Source organism: Aspergillus sclerotioniger, assembly GCF_003184525.1.
Source record: "Aspergillus sclerotioniger CBS 115572 chromosome Unknown BO94scaffold_33, whole genome shotgun sequence".
Lineage (NCBI taxonomy): Eukaryota > Fungi > Ascomycota > Eurotiomycetes > Eurotiales > Aspergillaceae > Aspergillus > Aspergillus sclerotioniger.
The window spans coordinates 58,553-72,370 of NW_020291023.1; the positions used below are offsets into that span (position 1 = coordinate 58,553).

The following is a 13,818-nucleotide window of genomic DNA, read 5'->3' on the forward strand; positions in this document are numbered from 1 at the left end:
GTATGTGTTTGGGGTATTATATTTGTTTATTTGGTGAAAACTTCGGGTGGATTAATGGGGATATATCTATGCTCTGTGGTTGGGAGTTAGGGCTTGAGAGAGAGAAGAAGAAGAAGAAGAGGAAATGAAAATTGCCTTGTTTGGGTTGATTACATGCAGTGAAGTCGTTGGTATACCATACCCTAACTGGCGACTATCTACTGCTTACTACCTACTATGAATAAAGATGGTGGTTCACTATATCGAGTGTCTGAATTGTTCCTTCTATTAGTACATATCTAAGCTTACTTTTAATAATATTCTATGGCTTGGGGGAGACTGTGTATGCTGCTGAAGTATTCACTATATTATATCAATGCATCATGAGTCATAAATATCAGAGAAACCATCTAATGGCCCATCCCTCGTTCCCAATTCTCCTCCACAATCCGCCAGTATTTCTCGCGGCTGTGTATGCGGAACGTCTTCCCCCATTTGATCATCACCAGAAACACCGCGGCACAAGCCATCCCCACGAAAGCGGCCGAGATGAAGCAGTTTTGGTACCCGAGGTGGTTGACCCAGGGGGTGATTCTGGATACATTCATTAGATGGTGTTCATTCAAGCAAGGGGAAGAAGGGGAGATACCCGTAGCCCATGGCAAATGACATGGTGTTTCGGACGAGAATCACACTCGCCATTGCATCTCCGCTCAATTCCCGGTAACTGTCTACCAGATAGTTGACGCTCAGGGTGATGCCGCATGTGTTCGCCAGAGCCAGAAAACACATCGCTACAATCAATCCAAACCAGTGCACTTGGTGCGCGGCACCCACGCCCCATAGCAGTAGGGACGCTGGCACAATGAATAGGCAAACTGCAAATGGCCACAGACGCTGCTCCGCTTCCATGACACCGTTGTTGCGGCGCGCGAGGCGGATTGTGAGCCAGTCGCTGAATCGTCCGGTGAAGAGGAAACTGCGGCTGTTAGTTCGGGGCTCACTTCTGAGGGATTGACTTACGCGAGAACAACCCCGACAATGCAGGATACGTAGCTGAGACCGACCATGGCGGAACTAGATGGATTAGTATCATGTAAAGCTGAGAGAACTCGACTAACCTGAAGTTATAAGGCGCACCACCCAGAATGACGGATGCCGTTCCATTCAACACATTGAACCAGATGAGGTATGAGCCATACGAGAATCTACATGGTCAGCCAAGTCCACCGCACATCACAGGTTGCTTACCCTGCGTAGAATACCACTGGCCAGCTCAGATAGTACAGAGTCTGGTAGAGTCGCCGGAACATATTGTTCCTCGGCAGACTGGGCCCGATGAGCGACAGCTTCTGGAGATACGTCTTCTTCTTGTACATTACTCCGCACTCGGCATCGCCCGGCGTCACATCAGCAGACGGGTGTTTCTCTTTCTCACCCTGCTCTGACGTCCGTGAAGAGTCCATTGGGGTCATGGGTGCAGCTCCTGACTTTTCGCGCACGTAGTTCGTCTCCTCCAAGAAGAAGAACAGAAACACGATGCCGATGGCGCAGAAGATGCTGGGCCAGTAAAACACCCACTGCCAGCCTTGGTACTGGGCAATGAAACCGCAGATCACCGGGGCGAAGTAGTTGCTTCCTGCGAGGAAGAAGGCATACAGGGCCATGTAGGTACCACGCTCATGGGTGAAGTACTATGCCATTAGCTTGGCCTGTGCTACCGATCGGGCTGACTTACCACATCCGTCACCATCACTTCGGGGAGGGCTTCAATGGGAGCCAGGAAGAACCCTGAGAGAATACTGCGCGCAATCCACTGGCCGTTGGTGTGGATGTAGGGACTGCCCGAAAAATTGTCAATACACGAAACATGCGCTAACCTCGACGACTTACCCCCACACCGTAGTGCCCTATAGAATAAGTTAGTGGTGTCTCGAGAATGCGCCAGGTGATCTTACCAGCATGCCAATCAAGGAAAGAATCAGAGTCAATCTCTTGCCATACTGTAGCGCCAAAGGCTGCCAGAACAAAAGACCCCATCCCGCGAACAGAAACATATAGCCCGTTCCCTGGTTCAGAGTATCGACGGAGATGCCTGTTTCATCGGCAATTTGCGTGAGAACCGAGTAAACGACCGAGCATGCAATGCCGGCAAACAGCGTGTATCTGGTACATCGAGCCATTAGTCCTGAGACCAGACATTGCATCAGGAGACATACACGCTGACGCAGACGGTCGATAGTGTCTTTCGCCATGGCGCCCAATTCAAGGGATCATCAGGGTCATTGGAGGGTTCGGGAATCAGAACGATGTCGCTGTCGCCTCGAGCATGACGGGTGGCCACGACATGCTCCAAATCCACCAGGGTGACAGTGCCCGGGATGGCGGTTGTATTCAGACTGGGAGTCATGATGTCGACCGATGGAGAAGAGAGGAGAAGAGGACGGATGAAGAGAGGGCGGGAGTCGGCGTGGTCCAAGGCAGTTTATCAGAAATTCCCCGACGGCCATCAAATCAGGAGTATCTCTTTCCCCGCCACAGCTGGATCCTGTTATCATCGCAGATAAGCGATTCCGTTGCATTGGGAGTCGGGGAGCACTAGATAGATAATGGTAGGCTCCGGATGCAGCTCTCTCGACTGATAAAGATAGTTGATATCGTTGATATCGTTGATAACCCGCCTGGCGTCTTCCCCGCGCGGTCTTAATTCGAACCAGCCATCGCTACCGCGTGCACTTGCCCAATCAAGGCGGGGTTGCTGTCGGCAAGCGAAGCAAGGCACGACATGGAAATGAGTCGATAGATAGCAGAGGAACTAGCGCTGACTAGAACCCCTCTTCGGTCGGCTGTCAAAGCTCCGTCGGATGCGATGCTTCTATCTTATCGGGTTGGATGAAGAGTTACCACGGAAGCCAGAGTCAGACCCATGGAATCGCCCTGATGCATCTCTACAGTGGACCTCACTACGCAGGAATGGCCCGAGACTCTCAATCTGCCGCCTGCAGCCAATATTATTCTGGTATCAAGCTCAGTAACATGGACATAACAGTAGAACCCCCCGCAGATGACAACCACAAGCACAGAAATATGTTCAGCATTTGGCTCGTATAATACAATCTGGCCACAACCAGACAACCCACAGGAACGTCATAACGGGGGATTCAACCAGTGAAATCAAGTATGGTCAAGGCATGATTGCTGCAGGTCGAGCTCAGCTCGATCCACTGGCAATCTCGTCCTCCTCCGGCAGATCTTTGATCACGTCCTTCAGGATCTGAATCAGCTCATCAATGTCCGGGCGATCGGCCGGTTCCACCTGCAGGCACCGGCGTACCACCTCCTTCACGGGCGCACTGATCTGCATCGTATTGTCCTTGCGGTTGTCGTCGCTCGCCTTGCCCTTGCCCTTCGTACCACTCGACTTCTCATCCGGGAATCGCCAATCTCCACCGAGGACACACATGCTCAAGCTGCCACCAGTCTCCTCGCTGCGGGCTTCAAAAGGGCTCTTGCCCACCAGGCAGGCGTAGAGCGTACATCCCAAGGACCAGATGTCCACCTTGGTGTCGATGATAGACCCCGTCTTGACGTCAAAAAGCTCGGGCGCCCGGTATGGCATCGTGCTGTGTTCGGCAGCCGTGTCTTGAACGGCCAAGGCAAGAGACCGGGATGTAATGGCAATTGGACTGGGCGCGAGCGATCCGAGATCCATCAGGATAGGTGTTCGACCATCGTCGGCGATCATAATGTTTCCTGCAAGCGTCAGCGGATAGTCCCTAGGCAGGCGGCAGTTGCTGTACCAGGCTTAATGTCTCGGTGGGCATATGGGCGAAGGTCGCCATCTTGGATGCCTTCCTGGCTTATCGTGACCTCATCATCCATCAATGGTTCATTCTCCTCTTCTTCGTCCATATCTTGACCTCCGTGTCGCTTGGGTTTCCCCATCCGCATGGCAACCTCCGCGTCAGCCTCGGCGCCCTCCCTCCTGATAGCTTTAGCCTTGCGCGTAGGGCCGGTGCCGCTCCTCACACGGTACAGGTGCATCGCTCGGAGTGCATTGGCTACCCCCAGCATCAGCACCATCAGACGCTTCTCCGGGAACCGAGCATGGTTGACTAGGTTCGCATTGATGGCATCCTGAAGGTTGCCCCGTTGGTAGTAGGGCAGTAGAATGTAGACCGTCTTCGATCCGGCATCACCGCCATCGGCGCGGAATTTCGAGCCCGATTCGGTGGAAACACAGTGGTCAATGGAGTGGATGATGTTGCTCTGAGAAGTGAACAGATTATAGGCTTCCACTTCCTTCAGGGCCTGGGAGACCGACTCCTGGCCGAATGGACATCGGATCTTCTTGAGCGCAAACAGCTCCGACGTCGATTTGTCTTGAACGAGGTAAACGTAAGAAAAGCCGCCCTAGCATCATGCGATGATCGTCAGCGTCGCGCGTCTCGGGGTGCATTGAGCCACAAGCCAAAGCCAGAAGCGGTCATACTTCACCGAGAAGTCGGAGCAATTTGAAACTGCGATTGTTGATCTTCAACTGCGGCGTGCTCGGGAAACAGCACATGCAGTCGGTAAAGTTGTAGAGCAAGTCGAAGAAATATTGCGCCATGGTGGAATGTCCGGCGCTGGGTTGGGGAGAGGCTGGTCGAAGGCAGCTCCCAGGAAGCTGATTGAGCCGCGATAGTAGCTGGACGGACGGGGTCCCCGTGGCGACTAGGAGGTGACTACGCGGCACTATCGTTCTGACGGGCTGGCTCCACCACGGCGATGGCGCACAGGCGGGACGAAGCCGGCGAGGCAAGGGAGAAGGTGCGCAGTAAGTATTGATTCCTGCGCCCTGGAGTGGGTGGAAGGTAAGGACGGCAACGGAGAGAAAGAGGGTGAATCGGGAGGGAGAAGCGATGTGCTGTCGCGGAGAGGCCAGGCCGGACGGAGTAGTTCTCCGTGGACTGATCGCTGGCTTCGGAGTCGATGATGGGGTGAGGTGGTGTTCTGTCCTGAGGCAGCAAACAGGCAGCCAAGGCAGCTGTTCAGCTGTTCAGCTGTTGGTAACATTGGCTGTTACCGAGCTAGGCCGTTGGTCAGTAAGTTATGGAAGTATGGAAATATTGCGGTACCTGTACCATACATACAGGGCCTCCTCCAGCACGTGTACGGTATGGTACGACCGGCCGGGTGTAACAGACGTGACGGGACTCGGGGGTGGGGCCCGCGGTGGGCTAAGGCAACAAGCCATGGTTCGTGTGTTTATTGTGACGGAGCGAGTCGAGGCTGGGATGGCAGAATAATTGGTCTTCATGGCCACTACGGAGTCCTTAGTCCTCACTAAAGGACTGTGTGCCCCTGTCCGTGCTGGCATGACGACACTGGACCGACCCTGCGACCCCCCATTCATTCAGAATTCCGTCTGTTGACTTCGCCGTCTTTAATTCTATTGCATTGACGCATTGGCTCTTTCTCTTTTCCGTCTTCGCTGCCCAACAGAGGCAAAAGCTGGACGGCGCAGGGAAAAACCCTCCGACCCTCTCGCCCTCGCTGCAGCAATCAGTACTTGACTTCACTAGCAAACATCATGACCACTGGCCTATGAACAGTCTTCTCTCCAACCAACCCCCCACCACTTTTGTCACCACCCCTTTCTGAACGCATTCCTTAAATCCGCTGCTCATACTCATCCTCCTCCCTCTGCTACGCTATTTCGATCCTCAATCCCTCCCTTCGGTTCGCGCAACACCACCCCTCATCTTCTTTGCCATGGCGCCCCTCGACGACGTCCAGGTGGGCGACCTGGTCAATGTCCCCGGGGGCATGTACGGGACGGTCAAATACCTCGGAGGCGTGGCGGGAAAGCCTGGAAAGTTTGCCGGCATCGAGCTGGCGTCGGAGCATGCCCGGCGAGGGAAAAACAACGGCGACGTCGAGGGCAGAAAGTACTTTTCCACCTCCGTTCCCGGCTCGGGCATCTTTGTGCCCATGAACAATAACAAATATGTCACGAAGCGCATGTCAGGTCCAAGTTCGATGGGGAGCGGCGGCCCTCCCACCCCCTCCCGGCCCATCAATTTCAGCAAGTCCGTCGGTCCTGGTCCCGCGATGCGCCCACCGCGCGTGAGGCGCCCTTCTCTTCCACGCCCCGAGTCCCCTAGGGGACCACCGCCGTCCAAGATGACCCTGACCGGACTGCGAACCCCTTCTGCTGCTGCCTCTCGTGCAGCCCCCTCCAGCAGCTACCCACGCAGTCCAATCAAGGCCCCGTCACGCGCCTCGGATCGTCCCCCATCCCGTGTGAGTCGAGTGAGCACAGAGGATGATATTCCATCTACAAGGACTTCTGAAGTCCGCCGATCATCGATGGAAGGAGAGGTGCAGGACCTGAAGGACCACATCAAGAGCTTGGAAACACAGCTACTGGACCGTGATAGACAGTTGGACGAACAAGCCGCTACCCTCTCGGATTTCCAGAGAACCCTGGAGGAACTGGAAGGGTCGGATTCCCTGTCCATTCGGGCCCAATTGCGTGAAAGAAATGAAAGAATTGCCCAACTCACAGCTGAGTTTGACTTGCACCGGGCGGACTTCAGAAGCACCTTAGACACGTTAGAGGTGGCCGCATCGGAGACAGAGCGGGTCTACGAACAGCGACTGGATGAGTTGATGCAACAGAACAAGGAACTTCAGGACCGCGGAGAGGATGTCGAGGCTGTTGCGCGACAGCTCAAGCAGTTGGAGGAATTGGTCTCCGAGCTGGAGGAGGGCCTGGAGGACGCACGGCGCGGGGAAGCCGAAGCCAGGGCCGAAGTGGAATTCTTGCGCGGGGAAGTCGAGCGGACAAAACTCGAGCTCCAGAAAGAGCGGGATACCAAGGACATCCATACAACTGGCGATGCACCGTACCACTCCAAAGAACTCGAACAGAAGGACGACGAAATTCGCGGTCTGAAAGCCATCATCCACTCCTTGAGCCGGGGTGACCCGGACTTGCATGCGTTGCAGCAGGGTGGATTTGCAACGACCGCACCGGATCATGATCCGGAGCATATCGCCCATCTGGAACAGCGTGTAGAGGAATATGAGCGCCTCACCGAACGAAAGGCATACCGCATCGAAGAACTTGAACGCGAGCTCCAACAGTTGCAGCTGAATGGCGACACTCACACCCATACCTCCTCCAGGATCACTCCCTCGCCAAACAGCCATAAAGCACCTAGTTCCAATGGGAAGCTTACAAACGGTGGTGGAATTGGCCATGCGCATCGGCTGTCAGATCGTACTGTCGTTCCGAGCGACTGGCAAGATTCGCCTCCGCATGACGGCCAATACCAGGCCTACTCTACCCGCCACCGTGGTGTTTCGGACGCCTCTCACCATCGCCTGGAGACAATGCACGAATCAGACGGCCGCTCGGAGGATGGTGGCTCGCTGTGGTGTGAGATCTGTGAAACTGGAGGGCACGATATTTTGACCTGCACAAACATGTTTGGCGCAGAGAGCAAGAACAAGGCCTCGGATGATGTGGAGCCAGCCCACGATGACAGCTCAATCGATGAGAAACAGACTCCCGAGGCTTCCACCGATGAGCCCTCCACCTCCTCACATCTTGACGAGAACACCCCTCTTCGGAAGACCGGCCATGACGCCGTTCTTGAAGGGCTGAAAGGACACAGTGTGCCACCTTCGATGGGCTCTGTTGCTGGAAAGGAAAGCGGAGTGGTGGACGAGTCAAAGTGGTGTGCTCTTTGCGAAAGAGATGGCCACGATAGTATAGACTGTCCGTTTGATGATTGATTGAAGACCGATGTGGATGCATGAAACATGGCAGGCTATGACCAGGTTTGTCCTGACGGATGGTCATGGTGCTGCACCGATGAGTGAGATGTCTGTCCGAAAGTTGGTTAAGTGGACTTTTTATTTCTGGGATCCTTTTGAGCCGTGATATATGCAATGCCCGGCGTCCAACGCGCAGTATACCTGGGCCTCATTTCAAGGATATCCTTCTCCTTTCCGTTCCCTTGATGGCATATGTTTTGGCGGCATTTCTGGTCTTTCTTTCCTTTTTGGCTGTACGAATCACATAGCGCGCTTTGCAAGGGTTGCCCGTTGTTCAAGGCGGCTGTACTATTCAACCTGTGTTATTATTAGCCTTGGTTGATCCTGGTCACATTCTTTAGATTGTTTTACTTTCCTATTTTGGTCGCTGCGGCCGGTTGGCTATCGTGGCATGTTATCTATCTTCATATTCCCCCGACCCAGAACTACATTACATGGCCATGCATACACTTATTAATCCTATCCTCAGCCCATTATCTAATCCACTTGTTACCCTACACTGCTTATTGGGTTGACAGACTACCCTCTCCAGATATAGGAAACAGTGCTTCACTTTTGACAGCTTCGGAAATATAAAAAGATCACAGCTACTGATACAACTTAGCCATCCTCACCCGGGGTATCTTTCAATTTCAATCTTTCCAACAAAGCACATCATTCCGGAACTCTCGGCGGCTGCACCAGCTCCCCCTCCGCATACTTGCTCTGCGCCACAGTCCCGCACGCCTTACAAGTCCGTTTCTCCTCGTCAGCCCCAAACTCCTCAACCACTTCCTTCACCTGCGTCCCCAAGTCCGTACACACAAACCGCTTCTCCCACACAATCTCCCCGCAGCTCTTACAATACCACCGCATCGCATCAACCGCATCCTGCGGCCGCGGCTGCTCCATCACTACCCCGACAGTATCCTTGAACCGCACAGGACAATGGGGCGTATTGCCGGGGAGAAGGAACAGCGAGCCCTCGTGGATCGGAATATCCTGGAAGACGGGCGGCGTGACTGATGTGTCCACGGTTCGGAGGAGCATGGAGCCGCGATATTGGTAGAAGAACTCGGGAGTTGGGTTGATATGGTAGTCAGTTCGGGCGTTGGGTCCCCCCACTATCATTACCGTGTAGCCCGATGTTGCGGGCGAGGATGGATGGTATACGCAGTAATTGTTGACTGGGGGTTGGAGGAGATGGGAGTTGGCTTCGAGCCTGTGGTCGCGTGTTAGTGTCATGGCAGTAATGCGGGGGAGGGGTAGGATGTAGTAAGTAGTGGCAAGGTGCCGTACCATTTCGGGATGTTGAGAGCGGGTGGAAGCATGGTGGTATGGTATCTGTGCTAGATGCGCATGTATCTGAGGACCTTGTGAAACACTGAGGATATATCAGAGATGATTAGAAATGGATTAGAAATGATGATCGACTGATGCTCGCTTCTCCGGTGAGGGTCTATCCGTCCGGAGATAACCGCGGGCTAACGCCGACCCGCGGAACGGAACAACTCCGCCCCGGCAGATTTTCTCGATTCGCTTTTTCGGCCAGGCCAGAATGCTGCGCCGACGATAATTTTCGAGCTTTAGGTTGTTGATACACCACGGAGATCTTGCAGAATCTCCCGTTTCGCGATCATGGCGTCGACATCTCAGCCCCCCCTTCGGTTTACCTCCCACAAAAACTTTGTCTACCGTCTCGTCTTCGCTACGTTGACCGGCCGTACGATTCAGATTTCCCAGATCCGTCCTTCGTCGCCTACGAATCCCGGTCTAGCTCCGCATGAAATCTCGTTCCTTCGTCTCCTGGAGTCCATCACCAATGGCTCCCAAATGGAGATCTCCTACACCGGTACCATTCTTGTCTACAAGCCCGGCCTCATCACGGGTAGTGCTGCAGGCACGGCGGCCAGTACTGGTGGTGTGGTTCGACACGAGCTCCCGGCAGGGTGCAATCGTGGCGTGAGCTATTATCTGCTACCTCTCTGCCTCTTGGCGCCCTTCTCCAAGGCTCCGATCAAGGTCCTCTTCACTGGTCCAGGTGTAATTACCTCGTCCACCCCGACGGGTGACATGTCCGTTGACAGTGTGCGCACGGCCATTCTGCCTCTTTACAACCAATTTGGAATTTTCAACAACATCGAGCTGCGCATCCTGCGACGATCGAATCCTGGACCGAATGGTAGAGGAGGTGGTGGAGAGGTTCAGCTAGTATTCGGCCACCAGCTCCGGCTACCAAAGACGCTTCACCTGATGAACGCGGGTAGGATCAAGAAGGTCCGCGGTGTGGCCTATGCCGTCGGTGTGTCTGCATCTAATAACGCGAGAATGATCGAAACCGCCCGTGGAATCCTGAATCCACTCGTTCCCGACACCTATGTCTTCTCTGATGTGTCGTCTGCCCCGCTCGTGCCTGCCCCTGAGAAGAGCAACCCCTCCGGAAAGAAGAAAATCGGCCTTGGATTCGGCCTGTCATTGGTGGCCGAGTCGTCTACGGGCTGCCTGTTCTCTGCCGATGTGGCGTCTCCTCCCGCAGGCGGCGAAGCGCCTGAGGATATTGGGAAGCAATGTGCCTACCAGCTGCTGGAGGCCATCTCGAAAGGAGGCTGCGTTGCCCCTGCGGCCGTTCCGACCATGCTGGGCCTGATGACGATGGGCTCCGAGGATGTTGGACGAATCCAAGTCGGTCGCGATGTGATCGCCGATGAAAGCACCATCCAACTGGCCAGGGACCTGACCAAGTTCGGCGCTCCGGGATGGGGTCTGAGAGACGCGAGTGGGGAGAATGAGAATGGGGACGTGATCATCAGTGTGGTAGGACGGGGCATTGGCAATGTCGGCCGTAAGGTCGCTTGATTGTGAGACCCAACGTCAGCCTCACATCATTTGTGCGGTCGGCTGTTTCAGGTATTACCGACCTTTTTATGGTGGAGATTCCAAGGCTCTGTCACAGTCCTGTTTCAGAGTATGACCAGCTTGCATCGGATTGCCCAATGTGTGTGCCGGACGCCGCCCCCTGGCGACAGCGGTGTATCACGTAGGCGCAAGGGGAGGCAAGGTTTCATCTCCGCTGAGGACGAGCGCCGACCACGTCAATTCTAATAAAAGCTGCATTTCGTCGTCGCCCTCCGACTTTCACGTTTTCTTGTCGCCCAGTAGCGCCGCTAACCTGGTCATGTGCCACGTGGCTGAGATGGCGCCCAGCCGACAGCTGTCGGCCGCACACCGCAGCCCGGATTCTGTCCCTTGGGAGTTCCATCGTCTGGGGCAATCGGGTGCCCCCGACGGGGAGGTGGTGCTACCGTGAGGCACTTTGTTGTTCGTATTTCCGTGATACCCTCTGTTGTTTGGTATGTGAAGCTTCCACCTCATCACGGGAGCCCTCGATAATCGAATCGGATCGGCGGTTTGGAGTAGGGTTTGTTGGCTGCGGCCTAATCCGCATGCCTGCAGCAAGTTTAAGTTTCTCAGACGAGAATGGATCGTCGTTCCTGTACATAGAGATAGCCTGAATATAAGATGCTCGGCCCCGTCCTGATGTTCTTCCCCGGCTTGCAGCATTGCAATGTCTCTTTTCTGCCTGCTTTTCCTACTAACGCCGTCGCCCCGGATCCACCACTTGAAGCAGCAACTCGGCCACGAACCGGAGATTTTGATATTACGTTCGCTAGGAAAGGTCGACTGCCGGTGTGCCCGTGACCGTACTATCGCCATGGCTTGCGATGCCCGATGCTCCCCGACTGTCGTGCTCTTCCCTTTTCACCCAGCTACGCTTTCCCCATGGATTGATTGAACCGGGCGACAATTTGTTTCGACAAGCCGACGCCATGAAGGTCGAGCCTTGATGGAGACCGCCCTGATGACCCATCTGCGTCACTGGATACTGTTACGCTCTCCTCTCGTCACGATGCAGGCCGTGCCTTCCCGAAGAGGAAGTCGTAGTCTGGCTCCTTCCCTGCCGGTGCCTGGAAGGCTCTCGTCCCTCGGACTAGTAGAAAAGGCCCTGCCCCTCCCCCTTCTTTCATCCCTTCTTCCTTTCCCCTCCTCCCCTGCTAATCTGCTCTTTGTCTTCCCTTCACAGGGCACATCGCACCTTTCTATCATCGTTCCTTTTACTGCCTCTGCTTCACACTGGTCTCTCAACACACTGATCTAGGTGAGTCTTCGCTCTCGTCTAGCTTTGCTAACTGCCGTCTAGGCTTGCTGGTGGACACGAAGAGCTTCTCTGTTGGCTCTTGTGTCAAGGCAGGGTTGTGGGCTACTAACCACACACAGGGATGTGCATATCACCTCCTTTCTGAGCATCAACCCGCACCGTGGACAGGCCCAGTAAGTGACAGAGCTTGTGAGTATCGACTACTGGACGTGCTGCTTCGGGATACTGACAATGGTAGGCTGGCTAAACACAACAGTCCACACGCCGGTCAGCTCCCACAAGGGAAATGCTCTGGTAAGTCACTTTGTGCCCATATGAACCTTTCTGACATCAAAACAGTGCTTTTCCACTCATACTCATGCCCCTCCCTACTCCACACCATCAACCACTACTCCTTCGTCGTCCTCTTGATGCCTGGAACCGCGGGCAGGTCCAGTGAGTGACAGAGCTTGTATGCATGCCTGTCCACGGATGGCGTTCAGTACTGACGGTTTACAGGCTGGCTAAAAACAATCGTCCGCACTGCACGCTAGGCTATATCGTATAGACACTCATGTAGGTACTTCTCTGTCATATAGGACATCAACTGATTGTTTCAACAGCTCACCGTCCGATCTACCACCAACGTCGATTCGATCACATAGCAACGTTATACCGAACGGGGGAATATCCAGTAGCCGCTATGTGGCAGGCCCAGTAAGCGATCGAGTTTGTAAGTAGCCATATTCCTCAAACGGCAACGCTAATGGTTCCGCAGGCTGGCTAAAAATACCCAATGCGGCGAAGCAAGAATTGAATAAGGAAAATGTAAGTTGGCCTTTTACTGATGGTGCCGAGTACTGACCAGGTTATTAGACACATCTTGGTAGGGGGCTTGGGGGTCGGTCATGTATCTACTTTCACTGTCGTATCACCTTTCCTTTGTCATGTTTCGGCAGTTCTGTACGTCCTGGTCAAGGTTTTTGCCACTGGTGTTCCTTGGCTGTCACCCAAATGGGGGGATAGAAACAATCAAACATCGTTGTCAATATTGAATGTGCCACGTAGCATGGTTTGGATGTGTAGAGTTGGATCAAGGAAGATACAGTTATTCACCTCCTCCCCCGAAATCCGGGGACAAGGCTGCGAGAGACACTCAACCCAAAACAGCAATGGCAAGGGCGCACGACAAGACGAGCCTCGGGTCCATCTCCGCCGATCTCGATGGCTGCCTTCTCTCCGATGCACTCACCATGTCCACTGTGCAACCAGGGTAGCACGGAGCTAGGGGGGATGATGACTTCCTTCATACTATGGGCTCGAGTGAACTCCCAAGCGCGGTAGCCTTTCCTTCAAGTTCCTTTGACCTTGACCCATTGTTTCCTTCGTCAGCATTGATGCCGGATCTATATGCAGATGTGCCTTCGCTCCAGGTAGACCAATTCTAACCTCCACCAGCATCGAAATGGTCTCATAGCTCCACGTCGCGCAAAGGTCATGACGCCGGTCTGATGCCGTCGACGTGCTAAAAACATGGCTGAACCGTCGTTCCCTATCCTACCCAACAGGAAAAGGCCTCCTTGGCCCAAGAGACCGGACTCACAGCCACACAGGTGTCGACCTGGTTTGCAAATTCGCGGAGACGCAGGAAATCTGGCAGCTCGTCCAGCAACATGCCGATGCGCAGATCCGTTGATTCTTTCCGCGAGAATGAACCAGCACACGAACAATGGTCATGCTTGAATCCACTTGACCGCTGGGAGGACTCTCCTACTCAAACAGAACCCCCTTCTTGGAGGACATCATGGATGCGGTGGCATCTAGTGAAAATGGTGATCTGTCCGAGGGAGGTCTGGAGCCCAGTGAGAGACGGAAAAATCCATCGTCGGCCGGCG

The 13,818-nt window shown here is 54.3% G+C and overlaps 6 protein-coding genes across 6 annotated transcripts; 2 read left to right on the forward strand and 4 right to left on the reverse strand.

The window, feature by feature from the left end:
- Positions 1-344: 344 nt before the first annotated feature.
- On the reverse strand, positions 345-2,735 carry BO94DRAFT_525335 (putative MFS transporter). Its single transcript, XM_025610307.1, has 9 exons — positions 2,199-2,735; positions 1,938-2,145; positions 1,873-1,889; positions 1,718-1,820; positions 1,231-1,673; positions 1,101-1,187; positions 1,003-1,056; positions 629-958; positions 345-573 (listed from the first exon to the last, which is right to left on the reverse strand). Exons 1-9 carry the CDS (start codon positions 2,387-2,389, stop codon positions 390-392), a joined length of 1,617 nt encoding a protein of 538 aa, XP_025463230.1. The 5' UTR covers positions 2,390-2,735; the 3' UTR covers positions 345-389.
- A 228-nt stretch (positions 2,736-2,963) lies between these two features.
- On the reverse strand, positions 2,964-4,917 carry BO94DRAFT_539132 (putative serine/threonine protein kinase ENV7). Its single transcript, XM_025612636.1, has 3 exons — positions 4,472-4,917; positions 3,780-4,392; positions 2,964-3,732 (listed from the first exon to the last, which is right to left on the reverse strand). Exons 1-3 carry the CDS (start codon positions 4,589-4,591, stop codon positions 3,191-3,193), a joined length of 1,275 nt encoding a protein of 424 aa, XP_025463231.1. The 5' UTR covers positions 4,592-4,917; the 3' UTR covers positions 2,964-3,190.
- BO94DRAFT_244861 (uncharacterized protein) lies at positions 4,578-5,165 on the reverse strand. The gene is made up of 2 exons (XM_025606394.1): positions 5,111-5,165; positions 4,578-5,051 (listed from the first exon to the last, which is right to left on the reverse strand). The coding sequence occupies exon 2, from the start codon at positions 5,035-5,037 to the stop codon at positions 4,717-4,719; it is 321 nt and encodes a 106-aa protein (XP_025463232.1). The 5' UTR covers positions 5,038-5,051; positions 5,111-5,165; the 3' UTR covers positions 4,578-4,716.
- A 391-nt stretch (positions 5,166-5,556) lies between these two features.
- Positions 5,557-8,115, forward strand: BO94DRAFT_244919 (CAP-Gly domain containing linker protein BIK1). The gene has a single exon (XM_025606396.1). It carries the CDS (start codon positions 5,737-5,739, stop codon positions 7,765-7,767), a length of 2,031 nt encoding a protein of 676 aa, XP_025463233.1. The 5' UTR covers positions 5,557-5,736; the 3' UTR covers positions 7,768-8,115.
- Positions 8,116-8,353: 238 nt separating this feature from the next.
- BO94DRAFT_539136 (3-hydroxyanthranilate 3,4-dioxygenase) lies at positions 8,354-9,220 on the reverse strand. The gene is made up of 2 exons (XM_025612637.1): positions 9,088-9,220; positions 8,354-9,010 (listed from the first exon to the last, which is right to left on the reverse strand). The coding sequence occupies exons 1-2, from the start codon at positions 9,117-9,119 to the stop codon at positions 8,464-8,466; spliced, it is 579 nt and encodes a 192-aa protein (XP_025463234.1). The 5' UTR covers positions 9,120-9,220; the 3' UTR covers positions 8,354-8,463.
- A 38-nt stretch (positions 9,221-9,258) lies between these two features.
- Positions 9,259-10,784, forward strand: BO94DRAFT_244913 (RNA 3'-terminal phosphate cyclase-like protein). The gene has a single exon (XM_025606395.1). The coding sequence runs from the start codon at positions 9,427-9,429 to the stop codon at positions 10,642-10,644; it is 1,218 nt and encodes a 405-aa protein (XP_025463235.1). The 5' UTR covers positions 9,259-9,426; the 3' UTR covers positions 10,645-10,784.
- Positions 10,785-13,818: the final 3,034 nt, after the last annotated feature.